Raw genomic sequence first — 21215 nt, 5'->3', positions numbered from 1 at the left:
GAAAAATATAAAATTTAATAGTCTGAATGATTAGAATACTAGAGAAGAGATTTTTCGTTATAGTGCAATAAATTAATGATTAATTAAAATTCAAAAATTATTCATAAACTACGAAAATCCAGGCGCTGATGTAACAACAGGAATTAATTTTATCTTAATATAATTTCAACAATATACGATATATCGTAAGTCTGCAAATACGATTCTATTGCTCCGATGAGCGGTAGCGCAGCCGCGCGGGGCCTTATGTAGCGTAGTGCAGTGTTTCTCAAAGGGTGTGCCGCGTCACAGTAGTGTGCCGCAAAATTTTCCAAGTGTGCCGCGAAATTTAGAAATTTCTTCTTCTATGACTACGTAGGTGTGCCGCGAAATTTTTCTTCTTTGGAAAATGTGCCACGAGAGTAAAAAGATTGAGAAACACTGGCGTAGTGTGCGTGTAGTATGCAGCGTAGTAATGAAATAATGAAAATAAGCGAATATAAACATACTATCAGGTTTTACCGCCTATTGTAAACTTGTACGTAATTAAAATTGCACACATATGAAACCAAACTTGGTGTCAATAGAAAAAAGTGTAAAGTTGGGGTTTTGAGGTGTCCTTCAGAAGTCGGGGACCAGGGTGCGTGCCCGGTGCCCCCGCCTCTGTCTGTATTGCTCATAAATTAAAAAATTATGTAAAATGTGACTCCAAGACTCTTCACAGAGGCAATGCAGAACCAATACCAGGCCAAAATAAGTCAATTTTAAATTAAAGGAACCATGTTAGTAAGAAGGTAAGATGTCTCCATCTCTGGAAAAAGCTATTTGTTAACATTTTTATCCATTGCAAAAGCAACTTTAGGTATAAAGAGTCTGGTCACTAAACCAGTGTCACTCATGTTCTGCCAAACTTCTAACAAATGATCCATTATTTTCTTTTTCCCTTACAGTGTCTATTGTAACATCAGTTTTAATACCCATAAAGTCATGTAATACTCTTCCTTAAATAATAACAAAAAGCTCTATAAGCCACAAATAAATCAAGTGGTAAGAAGCTGACAGAACCTGCATGGCATTAGTAGACACAGTTCTACAAATTTTAAACAATGATAAAATCATTTGCTTTTGAATTGACAAAGTTTCTTTAAATTTACCATTTACAGTTTTTACATATCGGACATTAGCTCCATACACTACAATGGGAAGAAAGACTGCTTTGTAGTAAAGCATCAGAGCCAGTGCCGACCGGGCTAGCCGAGTGGGTAAAGTACCTGCCCGGCAACCCAAAGGTCGCGGGTTCGATTCCCGCCTCGGGCTTGGATCAAAGTACTGCAAAAACCTTGGGAGGTGCAATATGGCCACAGAAGCCGATGCGCCAACAACTACCAAATCAAAAAAAAAAAAAAAATCAGAGCCAGTCTTAAACCCCATTCTGATCTTGTTATATGAATAATTGCTGAGGAAAACTTCTTAATTTTCTCACCTGGATAATGCAAATGTGGCAAAAAAAGCTAGTCTGTTGTTTAGTAGTTCTGACCATTGCAATCCATTTTCCTCAATTCAAACTACTGGGGGCCTATCAATATCAAGTTTAACCCTTAAAAAGCATTATCACAGTTTTCTTACTGGATATTTTCAAATTATGTTTACTGGCCCATTGAGATAAACTATTCATGACCCACATAGCACTGTCTTGTAAATCTCCTAGATCTTCCAGGCAAACACAGGACCAGGTCGTCAGCATACACAACTCCATGACCCTTAGATATTGCCTGTTGTAATCATAAATTCAAAACTAGGTTCCAAAACGTGGGGCTCAAGCCAGAGCTCTGGGGACACTCACAACCTACAACTGTAGAATATGTCATATGCTGCATAAAATCACAATTTTCTGCCAGTAAGTTAACTCACAATGGCTCTATACAACAAATTAGGGTACTGAACTTGTCTTAAGGAGCAGAGTATGCTCTCATGCCCCACACAATGAAAGGCCCCCTCGAAATTAATGTATAGCACAAGAACATACTTACTAGTTGATTGGTTGACACAGTCTACAAGATCTTTAATGGTATCCCCTGTTGAACAGTTTTTCTTGAAGCCATAATGATATGGCAGTTGAACCCTACATTGAGTTTACCAATCAGTTAGCCTTAATAGCAAAAACCTTTCATAGATTTTAGCTGAGTTAGGAAGCAAGGAGATTGGCCTATACCCCCTTGGGGTCAGTAGCCTCCTTGCCTGGCTTAGACAACAATTTTATTAGGGCCGCCTTCCAGAAATTTGGCAATACCCCTTCAAGATAACATTTATTAAAAATATTACTTGTGGGAAAACCTCTATCATTTTCATAATGGCATTATTTTCTATTAAATCCAATCCTGGTGTCCTATTAATATTTGACATACCTATTTCAAGGCGCCTCCATAGCCAGGTGGGCAGGAGCAGCAGTGCGTAGCACACGCTTCTTGATTGGACCGGGGTTTGAGCCCGTGACCACCAAATGGAGGATGCGGAAAGGTCAGGGAATGACCACCGTATATCCCCGGAGCAGTATGGCCTTAGTTGCTAATGCTCCTAAAAACTAAAGATAACAAATAACCTGTTTCAATTCTAATTCCATAAAAAGAAGGTGATCAGAGGTTCCCACATAATTAAAGTTTAATCACCTTATCTCTGCTTGTTCCTCTGTATTATCTGCAACAAAATCCTGAGGAAACAGCTGTTCTGTTATCAGACAACCAATCTTTAGTTTCATTATCTCCATGCTTAATTGTAGATAATAATGGATTAAGCTATAGCTTAGTAGTTACTAATTTTTATACAAGGCCCCAGGGATTAGTATTACCAACCCCTTGGACAAAGTTTCTCCAAGAGTCTAATTTACTAGCAGTAATAGTTTTATGATATTGTTTTCTTTTATTCCTATAAACTTCCTTATAATATAAAGATTCCAATAGTCCCCATCACTTATACCTCTCGTAAAGTCTCCTTGCATTAAATACTTCCCTTCTCATACATGCCAAGTCATCATTCCACCAGAGCACTATTCTTTGTATTCCCCTTCTTTTCCTTGCTGAATAATGCAATGCTCTATAAAGAACATTCTGAATAAAGAAAGTGTACTCCCTAGCACTCAACTGATTAAGATACTTACATTCCTCAGAATTTAAATCCACATTAATAGAGTCAATGAACTTATTCTAATTAATAGATTTATAACTAAATCTTACTTTTTCTAACAAAACATGAAATACAATATACTGATCATGGTCCGATTTTATGTAAAAAACAATGGATATATGATAGCTGGTAGTATATCCTGAAATAACCTTCCAATAACATGGTCTCTTCACTAATCTGTAGGAAGTAATAGTCACAACATCAATATTTGAATGTCCATGTTCATTATCAAATATGTATGGCTCACCCGGCATATTTATCACAGCTAAATCATGTGTAAAAATGAAGTCTTCAAGACCAAATTCCCTAGAATCATTAGAATGTCACAGATATCTGGCATTTGCATCCATTGTTATAATAACATTGTTAAGTTCTACAAATCTCATTAGGAATCTAAATAATGTAAGGATACATCAAAATTTTCACTGAAACTACACAAAAGGAAAGTGACTAGGTTGAAATATGCACACAGGTTGCATTCTGCTTACACAAACCCACCACCATTGTAACATTTAAACTATCATTCAAATCTACAATAACGGTGTTCGGCTTATCACATTTGTTATGTACTACCCAATTTCCTACACGAAAACCTATAACCTTATATTGACCAGCATTAAGCAGGGCATGTGGTTCTTGAAGTCTTAGAATATCAATTTTTTTTCCTGTGAAACAACTCATATGATCCACCAATGAGAAAGACCTTTGACCATTCAATTGTAACACCTTCGAGTAAGTTTTATTATTGTCACTTAATGACCCTCCACAGTCATCTAATAAATTGAAATTATTCATCATTTAACCACTCCCTTGATAGTTCCAATGCCCTCCTGTATTCAGGACAATTGGTGTCCCTCACTGAAAGATCAAATGCTCGCCCCTTCCTTTTACAGTTAACACAAAAGAAAGGTTTAGCCTTATTTTTGCATTCAGAAAATATATGGCCACCCTCAGCACAGTGACCGCATGGAACTATTATGTGTACCTGTGTGAGGAATGACCATGACCAAGACATTTAAAACACTTTACAACTACAGTAAACCTCCTAGATTTGTGAGAGTTATGCCCTAAAAATATTCTATCACTGTTCATTAAACCTTTTAATAATTTGGAGTCATTCCCACTACCCAGTTTGTTAGTTTTGTCTTGTTTCCGGTACTGACGTGGAAATTAACTCGGTGTTGTACTTCAGCATCTGGAGACTAAGGCACCGAATAGATGTGCAGAAATTTGCCTTTAGCCAGCGAGTAGTTGATTGTTGGAACATACTTCCATCTGTCGTTGTGAAAGATGATAGCTTAAATAAATTCAAGGATGCTGCATAAGCTTGCTTTCTTGCATCACATACCTCTACTACTACTACATCATCAAAACCATATTATTTTAAGTTTTTATTATACAAGTCCTTAATAAACTCTTCCTTAGCAATGCCGTAATAAAGAATCGTGAGAATATTCAATTTAGGTTGGTATACTTGATCCTTTAGAAGACAAGGTTTCAGAATTCATAATTTTATTCAAATCCTCAGCCCTTTCTGTTTCTATAATCACACTTTTATTCTGACTGTTCTGAAATTACGGATCTTAATATCTCTAAAATCTTGCTTAAAAGTTTTCAGAACCACCTCTTTCATTACCTGACACATTAAATTGAACTTCCTCACCTGCCTTTAGAATCACTTTTTGCTGCGTACACTTAAATTACACCTCTTTCTTTCTTTCATTATCAACAATTGTCTTATCACACATTTCTATATGGTCTTACATTAATTTCCTCTACGTCTCCACATTCTTGGAAACTTCTTACCTTATCTGCATGTCTGTTGTTCATTTCTCTCCACAGGAAAGGCTACCACTTAACTAGGTCATCAAACAAATTTGCTCATAACTGTAACTAACTGTAACTCATCTAACTTAGCCTTTAATCTCTCATTGTCAATAATTAAAGCAGTTGTAATAACTTCCATATCTGCCCATTTATCCAATACATAGTTAGAGGCAGCCTTAATTACTTTATTGCTTTGATTATCTACAATCTGTGTCTTTAAATTATGTAGTTACAAGTTCTTATATATTGGAAACATCACCATACCTCTTGACTGAGTTAGTCAGTCTCAGGCGTAGATAGGAAGACGATACACGGAAACTTGGGTTTTTCTTTAAGCACAACATGCAAATCGACAAAATAGAACGCTATTATGTATAAGCAGATAAGTTGGCTCTCGGGTGGCCCTAATAGGTTTGTCCATTTCTTCCTTAAATTTATTCCAACTACCCACTTCCATAACATCAGATGGAAGTTTCTTTTAATCTGCAACAATCAACTACCCCTCTAGCTGAAAATATATTTTCGCACATCTATCCTGCAACAAGTCTTCCTTCATTTAAATTTTTGCTCCTTCATGTGTGTGTTGTCTGAGCAAGAAGGAGGATGCCATTAATATTTAGCTTACTCAATCCATTCAGAGCTTAAACAGCTCAATCAGATCTCCTTGCAGTTACCTAGTCTCCAAGGCGCCTCCGTAGCCAGGTGGGAAGGAGCAGCAGTGCGTAGCACATGCTTCTTGATTAGACCGGGGTTCGAGCCTGTCACCACCAAATACAGAGGATGTGGAAAGGTCAAGGAATGACCACCGCATATTCCCGGAGCAATATGGCCTTAGTTGCTAATGCTCCTAAAAACCAAATAACAACAACAACAACCTAGTCTCCAGATGCTGCAATTCGCAAAACTGAAGCTTTTTTTTTTGTAAGATGACCCTTTCGTTCCCTTTGCTAATCTTGTTGCCCTTCTCTGTACACCTTAAAACAGATCCACCTCCTTCCTAAAATGAGGTTACCAGACCTGTATGTAGTTCCCAACTTTGCATTTTACAACGGGATAATCACCTCCTTCCTCCCTACTGGCAAACCTTCTATATATCATTGACAAAACCTCATGAGCTGTCCTGGCAGCCTGTCTGCACTGTTCAGAGAACTTCATACATGGCTGCGCAATTACCCCAGATCATTTTCATTCCCCAGTTCCCTGAGTGTGATACCACACAGTTGGTGTATTATTCTGGGACTAGTAGCCATATGCAATAATTTGCATTTGTCCATGTTAAACTTCAATTGCCCATCATTCACTCTCACCCCATTTGCCAAAATTTTCCAGATCCTGTTGCAATAACATACCCTAATTACTTCCATTATCCACCTGCTAACTTTTGTATCATCTGCAAACTTAAATATTAAGCTGATATACCTCCATCAATATTAATAAATTTTGAAAACAACGATGGACCCATCACTGCACCCAAGGGAGGGGGGAGAAGACTCCAGTAACATTAGCCCAAGAAGGGCCATGCCCATTAATAACCACTCTCTGTCCTGTCCTCTCCCAAACAACCATCCCTTTATCCATAACAGTAACTTTGCTGTATATCTAAGTATAACTTTGCTGAAATTTAAGTATACAATGACAAAATTTTATTTTTGCCATCCAGTTCCTTTGTTACAGCATCATAATATCCAATCAGATTGGTCATACAAGATTACACCTTAATAAATCCATGCTGTGATTGCAGTATAATTATATTCATGTTTATATGGTCCTGCATTACTTCTTTAACGAGTGACTCCATTATTTTCTCTGGAAGATAAGTGCAGCTTACAGGTTGCTCTCTTCACCTTTTAGTTCCCCTTCATGAATTGGAGTGGAGGTGGGGAGCATTTTCACATCTCCAGTTCACTAGGACTCCCCTGAATTGAAATATATGCTCCTAATAATTATGGCTAAAGGTCATAATTATTATGGCTAAGGGTTTGCTTACCTCTTTTGCTGCTTCTTCTAACGTATTTGGATATACCCCACCAGCCACAGCTGCCTTATTTATGTAAGTTGAACTTCAACAATTTCTCTTTCAGTTTCTTTTCAATTACAGTTCATCAATGGTTATGCTATTCATATCTAGTGGACACATGTGTGGACATGTGTATATGTAAGGGCGGCACCTAGAACGTTTGTTCAGCTCCGCCTCGTATCTCTGTGAAGAACAGTATCACTACAAATGGGCCAGATATGTGTGTGTGTGTGACGTAGGTTTGTGTGTATTATGTGTGTGATCTGTTGTTCTGTTCTGGCCGCTTGGCTACCCACCTGGACAGATGATTCTGGGTAGTCGTCCACACCATGGGAAGGTGGGCCAGTCTCAGTAAAACACGTACCATCTCGAAAGAGACTCTGACCCACCTGGTGTTGTCAGCACGTGGGCCAGGAACCTCTGCGGGCCCATTCCAGAGGGAAGAGAGGAGAAAAAAAAAAATTACCCGTGGTGCAGGTTGTAAAATAAAAAAAAATATAAAATAAAAAATATATAAAAATAAATAATAATAATAAAAAAGCTAGTGGTGCGCGCAGGTAATATATTATAATAAAGGTAATACATTGTAATATATTATAATAATAAAGTAATATATTTATGTATGAAAAATAAAAATAAAATAAAAATTGATAGTATGGCAAATTTAGCAAAAAAAAAACCAATAATAATAATAATATTAATAATAAAATAAAATAAAAATAATAAAAATTAAAATTAAAATAGATAAAATAAAAAATAAAATATATAGAGAGAAAAAAAAATTGAATTTAGCCTTCCCATTCACAAGTGTGAAATCTAGGCTGTAGAATTGTTTGTCTGGTTTTGGTTGGCATTGGCATACAAGGTCTTTTGCCGGGTAAAAATGCCAGATGCAAAGGCCTGCAGGGAGGAAAGATTGTCTGGAGTCTGGATTAGTTGATCCACATTGGTTGGGGAGAAGTTCAGAATGTCTCTCCGAAGTTGATCTCTGAGATCCTCGTACAAGTCACAATCAAAAAGAAGGTGGTACCAGTTTTCCTTGCCTCCACAAAAGCATAAGTCGGTAGCGAGAAGCCCCAGTTGGTACAGCTTTTTATTCAGGTAGTTGTGGCTGATCACCAAGAAGGACGTTTCAAGGCTGAGAGAGAGAACAAGGATCTTGCAGTTTTGGTCATCACAAACTTTACCTTGGGGAGGAATCTTTTGGTTACTGTGCCTTGTGGAGACACATTCCACCTGGTTTACCAGATGTTGACCAGTTCACTGTAACATCTTGTTTTTTCACACTTATCAACTTCAGTGAGATTAAGCTCAATATCCAGAATACAGGTTGGTATTTTTTTTTCTGATTCTGAAGCAGAGCCCACGGAAGATTGTAAACAAATCAAGAAGGAGAGTTCCCTCAATTATCTGAATAGCTGCTGTGGAGACAGTCCTGCATATACGGTGGGTGGCCAGGATAATTCCTCTTTGAATGGAATTCAGTTTGTTTCTCATTTTTATAATAACTGCACACCGGAACCACACACCGGCAGCATAAGTTACAATGGATAGGAATACTGCTTTGTAGTATAACGATAACGTTCTCTTAGACAAACCCCAGTCACTTCGAGAGACTCTGAGGATGGAGGCAGAAAAACCTTTAACTTTGGTGCTGAGGTGTTGGAAGAAGCAGAGTTTGTGGTCTATAGTGACCCCTAAGACCCTTGCTTGCGTAACTAAAGGCAGTTGCACACCAGAGATCTTGATTTGCGGGGGTCTCCGCAGGTCAAGTTTGTTCTTGAAGATCATCATTTTGGATTTAGCTGGATTTATGTGGAGCTTGTTTAACCTGGTCCAGATGGAGAGATTGGACAAAACATGCTGAGCATTTGCTTCCAGAGCAGAGCGTGACTTTCCAGACACGATGATGGTGAGACCGTCTGCAAATGCTACAATTTTTGTGTTGTCAAAGGAGTTACCAAGACAATTTTGGAGAATCATGTTCCAGACCAGGGGCCCCAGGACGGAGCCCTGAGGACAACCCCAGTAGACAGGCCTTGTGATCTGTAGAAATTTTGATTTTACTACTACAGAGCGCTCTGAAAAGTTCTGGAAATCTTGTACAAATTGGAAGGGCATTTGGCGGCATGGACACGTTCAAGAGCACTTTCCCACCATACAGTGTCGAAGGCTCTTTCGAAGTTGACAAAAATAGCTAATTCATATTTGGAGGTTGAGTTCTCCAGGTGCAGGACCAGATCAAATAGGGCCTCTTCGCAGGAGCGGCCTGGTGTGAAGCCGTATTAGGTATGTTCGGGGTCTGACGGCACCTGGGATTTCTCCCATCTCTGCGTATGTTCTCTGTATCAGACAAGCCAGAAATTTAAAAGTGTGTGGATATGTACTATGTAGTTTGTTGTGCCCATTGTTCGTCCGGCCTGTTACCCGTCGGGCCCCTAGTGAGACCCGACGTTACCAATACCCGCCACAGGGAGGCTGGCCGGGTGTTACCAATATTTATACTCTGGCTGGTCTTGCCACTTACTTTCCTGGGATTTCAGTGGCTAGGACCAAAAAAAAAAAAAAAAATCGAGGTTGATATTAGTGATACTTAACAAGTTAGTATTAATAGTATGCAACGTGGGGCTGTGCAGTGAAAGTGAGTTTTAAAAACCAAATAGGTTCTGGCAAGAATGTTGATGTTCTCTTTTGATTTTGAAATGTAGGGCTAAACGCTGTGCAAGGTGTGAAGCCATACTGCGATGGGGAGATTAAATCCTGTGAAAGAAACAAAGTGGTAACTCTGTGGGCCATTAGCCGCTCTAATATTTTTCTAAGGTTAGCCAGTAGTGCAATAGGCCTGAAGGACCATGGTTCGGTTGAAGGCTTATTTGGTTTTTTAATGAGCTGGAGCAATGCCTCTTTCCATCTAGTGGACCAATGTGATCTTCCCTTTCCTCTTAGGGGAAAGGGAAGATCACATTAACATAAAAAAAGAATTCTTTCCTACTTTTCTTTTCATTTTTAGCCAAAAACTTTTCGTAATGTGTATTTGCTTTCCAAATCCTCTTAGTGACCCGATTACAGACTAGTCTGCACTTCCTGTAGTCATCCATGTCCCCGCTGCTAACTTATATTCATCCCTTTCATATTTCTTCTCTGCCACTAGTCTTATCAGTTCATCTGACTCCGTTTGGATCTAATCCTGGACCAATATCTCTTAGTTGGTGTACTTAATAATGCATTACATTTCAAATGTGTTAGCAAACTATAATAATTCGTTTTAATACAAAAAAGCCACGATTTTATAAGCGAACTGAGAATATTTCATTTCTGCACATCTGCCAGATTACCCATTCATTTCTCCCATTAACGGAAACAAACTTAATAAGCAGTGTTTCAGATATGATATATGGATAGCCCTGTGTAATAAGTATTAAAAAGAGAAATAATTGCGGAAGTTTCATTGGTCCGATTTAAATGAATGTTGGATAACTCAACATATATTTCTGAAGAGCCAAATATAAAATGTTTATGAAAGTCCATCTACTAGGAGTAGCATTATTAAATGTTAACGGGCAGGTTAAAGACATTAGGTGCTTTATGCATATATGCCAACGGGGAAAAAAAAACTGGAATTTTTTATACAATCCTAATTGTAAACAGACACTAAATGCTATTGTATGTGTGTATATATATATTTTGTTGGGGCGGCACATGGACATTAGTTCAACTCCTCCTCATTTCACTGTGCCGATAAAGAAATAAAAAGACCAGGCATGTGAGTAGTGTTATGTTTGTGTATATTTGTATGTGTTGTGTTGGCCACTTGGTTACCCAGAAGTGACAATCACCAGGATGACCACCTCTGGGTACATGTCTCAAACCATGGGAAGGTGGACTAATTCTACTATCTACACGACAAAATCCTACACCACCCACAGGAGAGAGAGTGCAATACCTATGAGTGCAGGGAAATCCCTGATGGCTGAAGTCAGGGTGAAAAAATATATTGGAAATGGTCTCATAACAGCTTACATTGACAAGTATATATATGGGTGACCTCTCACTTATGCTACACCTCTCATGTCTCTTCACAGAGTCAAACTAGAGTCAAGCTCAACAGGGTCTTCTTTCCCCGCTGATTCTGCCAAGCCCGTTATATATGTAATGTGTGTGAGATTGAAGTAATAAATCTATTGAAAAGTGCAAATATGGGGGCAAAATTACACAAAACAACAAAACTAATAGGAGAAAGAAAGCAGAATTGGAGATATTGAAGGTGAGAGAAAGAATGTGAATGTCCTAAATGATATAATGAATTAAAAACAAAATTATAGGCTGAATTGGATAACCAATTAGAGAGAAGGGAACTGTAAAGCAAAAATGATTAGATTAATATATGAAGTAATAGCAAGCATCAGATAAAGGCGGGCTACTTTGGTTATAAGTCCAAGAAAGGGGGAAGAAAAATTACAGAATTAATATCTGATGCCAGCTAAAAATAAATATTAACACATAATCAGGTATTTCTTCAGGTAACTACACCTGATTATGTGTCAAAAACTGCATTTATATACTTGTCCCTACTTGTTGAAGAAAGAGAAATTTATACATATAAAAAATAAGTGAGAACAAATAGGAGGGCAAAGCAGACCTTCCACAAAAATATGGACAAGATAGTCTGAATGCAGTGTATGTTGTAAAACATAAAAAAAATTAAAGTAAATTAAGAAGTAAAATAGTGATAAAATTAAAATAAGTGCTTAAAGTGTAACTTAGATGCAATAATAGGTGATTATAAGCGAGAATTAGTAAATGATGCAATTTAGTAAAAATTTGGATGAATTTGTATAAGAAGGCAAAATAAGATAAGGCAAGGGAGTGAAGTGAGGAAAGGGAAGGGATGAAAGTGTTGTTAAAATGGCAAAGATAGTGAGAGATTAAGTACAATAGAAATGTTCATATCACCCTCGTACGGTATTACACTAATAGGTTTACGAACTCTAAAAAAGGAGGTGTAAAGATAAACAGATATTAAAGGGTGCTCGCGTGAGCTAGATTCTAAATTCCCATCCTTTTAGAAAGGGCCCTGACTAGGAAAGAGTTAGTAGAAAGATAGAAACTAATACTAGATGCTTGCGAGACAAGAATTTTGTAAAAAACCAAGAAAATAAGCCAAAAAATAATGGTGCCGCAAACTGAAAAAATTATGAAGTAGATATTGCAAATAGAGAGTAAAAAAATAGATTCCTGGAATTTCCAAGAGAACAGAATTTCCATTTCTATCCTGTTTTTATAACTTTCTTTTCAGTCTGCATTTCACTATAAATTATTGCCAGTTCCAGGCATTCTATCTAATGTGTCACCACTTTAGCGTCAGTTTTACGAATCAATCCAACTACGGTTTTATATCTGAACTGGATATTTTCCTGTCGGTTTTTCCCGCCTTAATTAATTACTACACATTACTTGGAAATTCCAGGTATCTATTTTGTACTCTCTTTTGGAAGTATCTACTTCTTCATAATTTTCGGTTTATATATTTTCGACTCTCGTTTATTCATTTATTTATTCGACCTTGATAATGATGTGTGGTAAGGGATAGGGTAGCCAATGGGAACAGAGGGATGCAGGTCATGTGGTACAAGTGGGAGGGGCAATTTTGTCACTACAAATGCACAATTATAGGTAATTTTCTGATTAGATATTGATCAGTGCATTTTAACAGGTATGTCTTTTATCTGGAAAAAATTTGACTTACTCCGTCATTCATCCGTGGGGTGAGCGAGCGTAGAGAACAGGAGGTGTAGCCCCTTAGTAATTATTATTATATTATTATTTTTTCCCCTGATTGGAGGTTCCAACCCATGACGATGGATATTGTGGCCAAGTAGACAGATTGGTTATGTATGGTGTTACTGTTAGTCGAGAAACTTTCTGACTATCCTACAGGTGTTCATGATTGCGACTTTCTGGAGTTCCTTGTTTTCTGGGAAACCTATTGCTGCTAGGCTGTTATGTAGGGTCTTTGGCACCATACCGGTTGTTGACACCATGATCAGGATTGTTGTAATTGATGTGCATATACCACATCTCTTTGAACTGCTGTCTTAGGTTTGTGCACTTCTTGATTTTTTTCCTTGTGCATTTTTGAGAGGTTTCCAGTGTTGGGCACCGCTATGTCAATCAAATAGGTGGCCTTTTCCTTCTTTACCAGAAGGGTTATGTCCAGTCTGCTGTGCGGGATTGTCTTGTCTGTTATTATTATGGAATGGTCCCCGTACAGTTTGTGTGGTTTCTAGTACTGTCTTGGGTTCATACTTCTATATATGGTACACTTTCTTTGCTCAATTGCCATTTCCTAGCTATCTTTTGATATATTAACTGGCTACCTGGTTTGTCTACTAGTGTACTCAGTCTGGGTGATCACCTTCCATACTGCGGTGATGTGTTGGGTTGTTTCTGAGGCCAGGTAGCATCGTCGACATGTGTAATCTGACACTCCAGGCCCCTTGGCAATATATTTTCTATAGTTTCTGGTGTTGATTACCTGGTCTTGAATGGCGAGCATGAATCCTTGTCTCGGAGAAGTGTCCCTCTCAAGAGCCATGCCATTTTATATATGTGATCTTGATGGAGGTCCTTGTAGTGTCTGCCCTGGATTGTCTTCTTTGCCCATCTTTCTAGCTTTGTTTGTGCTGTCTGTTTGGGACAGCTCCTCACTTAGTTTGAGTGGGTATTCTGGTTGTCTGTCTTCCTTTTGGTCTGGTAGAGTGCTGCTGTGTTTTTCTGGAAGTAATCCTTCAGGTTAGCTATCGCTGTATTCTACTGCTTGATGGGGTCTATCAAGTCCCCTTCCTCCCTCTTTCCGAGCTATTGTCAATCTCTCCATGGCTGACCTCAGGTGGTATTGGCGGCTCTTAGTCATCATTGTCCTTGTCTTTCTCATGATAACCCCCATTTTGGTGTTAGTGCAACTATGATCCTGGAGGAGTATGTTAGTACTGGGACTGCATGTGTTTATGGCTTTAACTGTGTTCCCTACATTCAGCTTTACTTTCAACTGGTTTTTTGGTCTCTGGTAGTATTTTTTGTTCAGCCAGGCCTGGATTTTCTTGTGCTGTAACTGCTGAGCCTGCGTCATCCCCAAGTATCTGTAGGTCTCTCCCTCTGTCATGGTTTCGATGTCTTTACCAGTCTGCAGCTGGTAGACTAATTTCACTTGATGCAATTCGTAGGTCTTGCATTTATCTGGACCAAATTCCATCCTGATATCAATACTGAATTCTTCGGTGATCCAGAGTAGTTGCTGGAGTTGCTTCTCGGTTGCCATGTAGAGCTTGATGTCATCCATGTACATCAGGTGAATGAGACTGTACAGATTTTTCCTTCCTTCTTTGCGGTGTATATCCATAATTGTTGCTGTTTAGCATCGTGGATAGGGGTTGAGTACTAGGCCGAACCACAGTGGACTTCTTTTTTTTAAGCCACCTGAATAATTAAATTCATCTGCTGTACTGTGTCTTATGTCTGTTAATTGTGTTGTATGGTCAATTTGTCTGTTTTGCTGGACGAAAATCCCCAGCTTCTGGGGGGAAAACCTGAGGCCAACTAACTTAGCCACGGAGTGAAAAAAGCCCATTAAAGTTTCTCACGTCATCGACAGGATTCGAACCCGGGCCTTTTCCCCCCAATGTGGGGAGGACGGTGATGATACCAGTGCTACCTATGCAGACCATTAAAGTTCCTTGTGTCATCGATGGGATTCGAACTGGGGCCTTTTCTACCCGGTATGGGGAGGACAACAGTGACGATACCACTGAGCTACTCATGCAGACTGTGGTGGACTCAGATCATTGCCCTGAAAGATTCCTCTCCTGATGGGGATCCGTCTGGTGGTAATGTTCTAGACCTTAATGGTGAACTCCATTTTGCCATTGTTGCTTCTAGGTAGTTTGCCACTGTCAGATTTACTTTGTAAATCTTCAGCGTCTCTATTAGTTAGCTATGAGGTACAGAGTCGAAGGCCTTGCTGTAATCGATGTAGGCCATGTACAGGTTGCTGCGGTTCTTGTATGCTTGCTCTACAAGAAGCGCCTCAGCCTGTACACGGAGCTTCTTGTAGGCTTGCTCCATAATTGCGACATCTATTGTTAATTGCTCCTTGCATCCTTTCTGCTGTTGGGCCATGTCTGCGCATGTAGCACAGTGATGTCACCGTCCTCCCCACACTGGATGGAAAAGACCCACGTTCGAAATCCGTCAATGACGAGAGTAACTTTAATGGGCTTTTTTCACTCTGGGGCTGAGTTTGTCAGCCTCAGGCGTAGATAGCAAAGTTTTCTCCCCAGAAACTGAGGTTTTTCGTCCAGCAAAACAAAAAAATCGACCAGAGAGCACATGCAATTTACAGATATAATACATATACAGGCATATGTATGAAATCACGGGCGACCCTAATATAATAATTTGAAATTTTTGCTGTTTGACCATTATGTTCTGGCTCTCCATGTGGTCTAATATCGCCTTGGGTATGCAGCTGGTCAGGATCTTGTATGTCGTTGGGGGCAGGTGATTGGCCTGTATTTTCCGGGTCATTAGGCTTCAGATATGTGATTCCTCGAGTCAGAAACTTCAGGATTGTCTCTGCTTGTGTGTGCAAGTGAGCTTATTTTACCATTATTATATATTTTTATTTTATTTCTGTATTAAGCACTGAAAAAATCGCTTCTATACTTTTTACTTTTCTCTTCTTTTTTTTTTTCCGACCAAAGGAAGGAAGGTACTGAAATATTTTCCTTACTTTAGCCAAACTTGAAATGCTGACCTAAGAAGTTGCTGAAACCCCTATGTCTGCAGCCCTCTCGTTCTCTCCTGTTTCATTCTCTACTCTTTCCTTATCTACAATACCTCCTACTGGCTCTCGAAACAAATTTGACAGTCTATTTAAGCAACAGCCACCATTAACTTTAACTCTATCGAAACAACCTTTCAATGACGATTGCTGCCTCCCCCGGAATTTGGCGTACTGCATATCGATAGGTCTATCCGGATTTTTTCGAATGATCTTGTCCGGGTGGCCCAAATCTTCCAAAAAAAAAAAAAATAATAATAATAATAAAAATCGACGTTGGCTCCATGGAGCCGAAGGTGGATCCGTGAATAACGTCATGTGGAATGAAAAAATACAATTTAAGCTTAATAAAATCAGTTTTATTTTATTCGGTTTTTTTCATTTACAATCAACAATAGTTTGTGGTAACTAAAATAGGATACATAATTGGAACAATTCAAACTATTAACATTGCAATTGAAGATCAAGTCGATACATGATTGACCATGCATAGTAGATTTTGTAGGATCCGATGCAAGTTTAAGTTCAAATGCTGATTCCATGAAGTCGAGGAATGGAGTATTTTCAGGTTTCTTAACGTCAACATTGAAATCGCCCACTAAAATTATTGGAATATTTTGAAAGTTGAATTTCCATACAACTTTAGGTAAGTCTCCAAACTTTGGCCTATAAATCGCTAGATTGTATATTAAGAAAACTTTAATCTGCTCCAATGTTGAATTAGGTGAGATGTAGAATGTTACAAGCAAAGTCTTCTGTCTATTTATTTCAACCGCAGTTTTTCACAGTTTTTAAATTCTATACAGTGGGACCAACTGAGGATGTTACTAGCAAAAAATTCTAAATGGGAAACATTCAGAGAGGTGATCGTATAAACTACTAGGCATTTTACCAACTAAGAAATACTGTACTGTTCAAGGCATAGCCCTAAATGTATGTCAGATGACATATTGAGACTTGTGGCAGAAAAGAAAAATGCATGGGATGCCCCTTTCCCCTATCAGGCGACACAGAAGCCTGTGGTAAATATAAGGTAGTCTGTAATTAAGTCACAAAGAAGGTTAGGCAAGCGAAGGCCGATTACCAGAAATCTTTGCAAAGGATGCAATGAAAAACAACAAAGACTTCTTTACTTATGTAAACTCTAGAAAGAAGGGGATGAATCAGATTGGTCCACTTGATATCGATGGTTCGACTGTTGATGGTCCTGCTGAGGTAGCTGACAAATTGAATGAGTATTTTGCATCTACATTCACAAATGAGCAATTCTGGAGGGAAGTGGATGCTAGAAGTTTATCAAATTCTAACAGGGTGCTAAATGATTTTGTAATAAGTGAGATGAAAGTGAAGGAGAAATTTTGAAGTTAAACATAAGAAAGACACCTGGGGTGACTACAGTTCTGTTGTAAGGTCCAGTAACAGTCGTATGATGTGGCACAACATGCTGGCAAACCATTCCTTGAATGTCAAAAAAAGAGATGACTATAACCTTTCCTGTTAGAAGCCACAACTTTTTATTTTTTTCAATGTTGGTGATGACGTAAACTTCCAAACAGAGCTCTCTTGCTCTCTGAGTCGAAATGATGGAAACCATGTCTCAACCGCCTTGTGCAGAATCTCACCATGGGGTCCCTCCAGGGGCCCAGAGGCCAAAAGCCAGGACACACTACACAATACTTCTTTTACAGCACATAATACTTCCTGGCTTTCACAGTAATACTGTCTGTCTCCACTGAGTTTATATGGCGCAGATGTGGGAAACTACTGGAGGCCCCTTTCCCCTAACCACACCTCACCGTCTCCAGTAAACGCCTTTTTCAGCTCCCGACAAACTCCATGTGAAGTAGTCTTGGAACACAAACACAAACACGTGTCGTATGGAAATGGCTACGAATACCGTGCGCGCTTCATATTGATATTCTCAACATCTCTATCAGTTGTCTAACTGTTATACGACAATCCTCTCTCACGATTCCAGAAGCAGTGTTTATGGTTTCTGTGGTGACACAGTGGTTGGTGCTCCAGGACCGCCGATTTTTGTGATTGAATCACGTCCATCTTTAAACGTTCTAAACCACTTGCAAGTGGGCTTTACAGAAGCGTCATTCACCATAAGTCTCTTTTAGCATTTCATACGCTTCAGCTGTTTTCTTGAGACGGAAACAAAATTATGGAGCAGCATGTAGTTCCTCGCGTGTCAGGTCCTTTGTTACGCAGGTAAAACTAAACAGGCATGAACTTGACCGACCGCCAAGGTCACACGGTGCGCATGAGTCAACTGTGCAGTTGTTATGTGATGCGGCTTCGTTTGTTCTGCGGTTCATTCTGAATCTCAGCGAGAAAAATTGTACATAATTATGCACAGTGCTGTTTTTTGTAAAAAAATAAGTGCCAGTACTCATTCTTTGTTATCAGGAAAAATTGAAAATTAAAATGATATGAAAAGTATTCTAAATTTTTTTTTTTCGTAATGGAATAGAATGGGAAGGTGTTTATTAAAAATATATACATATTTTTTTGAAATATTATTTATTAATACTCAAAAAACGTAACAAACATCCAATTAGGTACAAATTAATGTCTTTTGCTGATGAAATTCTTGAGCAAGTGTCTCTCAACATCATGCGAGTATGTCGTAATTAAACACTCAGACGACGGTTTCTTGATTTATTTTTAATATAGTTCATGTTCAAAAATATTTGCTCGCAGAAATACGTCGAACCAAAAACTGAGAGAAGTCCAAACGCAAATATTTTCAAATTTATATATGGATCCTGTATATAATCGAACACAATTTGGTCTGTATTCAGTAGCGGATTAAGATTGGTTGAGGCCCGGGGCGCAGAAGAAAATATTGGGCCGGCCCCTTAAAAAAAAGAGAGAGACAGGGAAAATAAAAATACATGTTAACCATTTTTGAAAATAAATAAAAAATATTATGTACTATTAATGTTTTATTTCCAATAAAATTTGAATGTAATACATGTATAATATAATTAATAATAGCATAATAATAATCACAAAGTTTTGAACTAATAGTTGAACATATTAGTTCAACTAATTTGTTGGTGTTTTGCGTATAAAGTTGGGGTTTTGCGTGGGCCCTTCAGAAGTCGGGGCCCAGGGCGCGCGCCCGGTGCACCCGCCGTTAAATTCGCCTCTGTCTGTATTTTAAACTCATCTATCGCCGTCCATTTGTGTAGAATTGCAAGGGCAGCCTTTTGCCTCTCCAAATCCTGAGTTTCAGTTTTAAGGCATTTTAGTCTTGCACTACACATGTTCTTGTCCTCTGACTCCATTTCAAATTGTGCTTCATGTGAGCTGTAAAGTTAAAGAGCCGCAGTTACATGTTAAAAGAGCTGCATGCGGCTCGCGAGCCGCAGGTTGCCGACCCCTGTCCTATGCCAATTTCTTTTCTGTCGTTGCTGAATGACGTTTCCGAAGCAGCCACGAATCGACATATTCTGCTGGATCGAAGCGGTCAGCGGTGAGCCAACAATTTTAAGAAACAGTAGTGATGAAACTGTTTTTGTCATCAACGAAGCGCTGGTTGGGCTGGCGATCAGATTCATTTGTGGAAATCCTCATTCACATTCACTCGATGAAATTGGTATCTTCAGCATTCATCAAATTCTTCAATTCTTCCGAAACCTTCTTATCAATTAGGTATCCACGAATTGCATCTCTTTCATTTAACCTAATTGACAATTTTCTAACTTCGCTTTCACCAAATGCCAACGATTCATGTTTAGAAGGATTACCTTCGTTGTCCTCGTTTTCCGTCACTCGTCATCAGTATTGTCACAAGTTCTTCAATTTGAAATTTTTTCTTTTCTTTTCTTTTCTTTTCTTTTTTTTTTTTTTTTTGAAACTGTCCAAAATGTCGGTATCATTCGGATATTCAGATACTGTGACCCAGTAAACAGAGAGAGGGAAAATTTAAGGAAAAATGTGAATAATGCACTTCCGCGAAACAACAGATGATTCTTTGTCGGGGTAAAAGAAAATCACTTTTCTAATTCTCCAACGGGGCGCTTACAGTTGATTCACAAAGGTGCCCAACCTACGGCTCGTGAGGAAAGTGAACTAAAACAGTATTTTAAATTTTGTTAATTATCAAAAAAATTCTCATTAAATGTTTTGTTCAGTTAATGTAATTATGTATTGTACTTAATAAAATTTTCGAATATTTCGATTTTACTTTTACATGCAACAAGATATGGAAAATTTAACACACTAAAGAAATCTAACTTTCAATTTTTTTGAATATGGCCCCTGTACGGGAAAAGGTTGGACACCACTGCAGTAGAAGGTGGACCGGAGCCCATTGGGAATACACCTTTATCTGCTCACTCTTGACTAGCACGAATCCTCCGTATGTGGGACAGGTGGTCGGAATGGTTTTACCGGGTACCACTAAGTTGTAGGATGCTTAGCGCTCTTAATTCGCGCAGCAGCACTAAATGCCTAAATTGCCTGAAGGCTAGAAATGCGAACAGTGCGTACCGAGTTAATTCTCTCCTAATTCATTCGCTATATGAAAGTTTTCTTCGCTCAACGGAAACTATTTTAAATGTAACTTCCAAGGGGAGGTCAAATTAATTCGCTATAAAAGGACTTCGTTAAACAGAGGTCCGACTGAGTAATTTAGAATTATAAAAATGGTTATACAGTTTTATATAGAAAATATCTTAACAATAGACAGTAAAAAATGCAAATTTAGTTAAATAATTTTAAGCTTATTTGAATAGTAGGTAAACATGTGAAAAAAAATTACGGAATACTACAAATTTCCAAATGTCACACGTCACTGGTAAAGGTTCCGGTACGCCGTACCGTCCCAAAAAAAAAAAAAAAAAAGCACTGATTATACATATTGCAATATGTTAAAACTGTATACAAGGCTGTTACTATCGAATCTACAATATATACACGATTAATTAATAAAATAAATATCAAGAACTAACAGAAATGAGTGGGAAATTAGGTAAAAAAATGATAACTAAAAGAAAAGATTATGAAATGAGGTAAAATAAAATAAAACATCATAAAATCAGATAAAATTAAATGAAAATAAAATGCGATAACATATTGCCGTGTAACTCATAATTTTAATGTCTTCTTCTGAGGTCATCTATCGAAATTATAAATATATACAGGGTGTCTCAAAAATACACGGCATAACTTCAGAAATGAGTTCCCCATATGTAGACAATAAAAAATATTTTATATCAACATAGTTCCGGAAATGCTTGGTTTACGAGTTTTGAAGGTCTGTCTATTATTATTATTATCATTATTATTAAAATTAGCCATATGGTGCAAGGAAGACTGAGGCTTATGCTGCACCAGCCAAAAAAAAAAAAAAAAATT

The 21215-nt window shown here is 38.2% G+C and overlaps 1 protein-coding gene across 1 annotated transcript in view; it reads left to right on the top strand.

Annotated features, from left to right (window-relative positions):
* The first annotated feature begins 580 nt into the window (after positions 1–580).
* LOC150091195 (integrin alpha-9-like) overlaps positions 581–21215 on the top strand; it is a 688379-nt gene continuing 667744 nt past the window's right edge. The window contains exon 1 of the mRNA XM_090374615.1: positions 581–773. Within this exon, the coding sequence (XP_090230741.1) occupies positions 760–773 (14 nt within the window). The 5' untranslated portion in view covers positions 581–759. The remainder of the gene's footprint in view (positions 774–21215) is intronic.

This window comes from Mastigoproctus giganteus, chromosome 1 (assembly GCF_048544385.1).
Source record: "Mastigoproctus giganteus isolate SK-2022 chromosome 1, ASM4854438v1, whole genome shotgun sequence".
Classification (NCBI taxonomy): domain Eukaryota; kingdom Metazoa; phylum Arthropoda; class Arachnida; order Uropygi; family Thelyphonidae; genus Mastigoproctus; species Mastigoproctus giganteus.
This window is presented reverse-complemented; position numbering and strand designations above follow the sequence as displayed.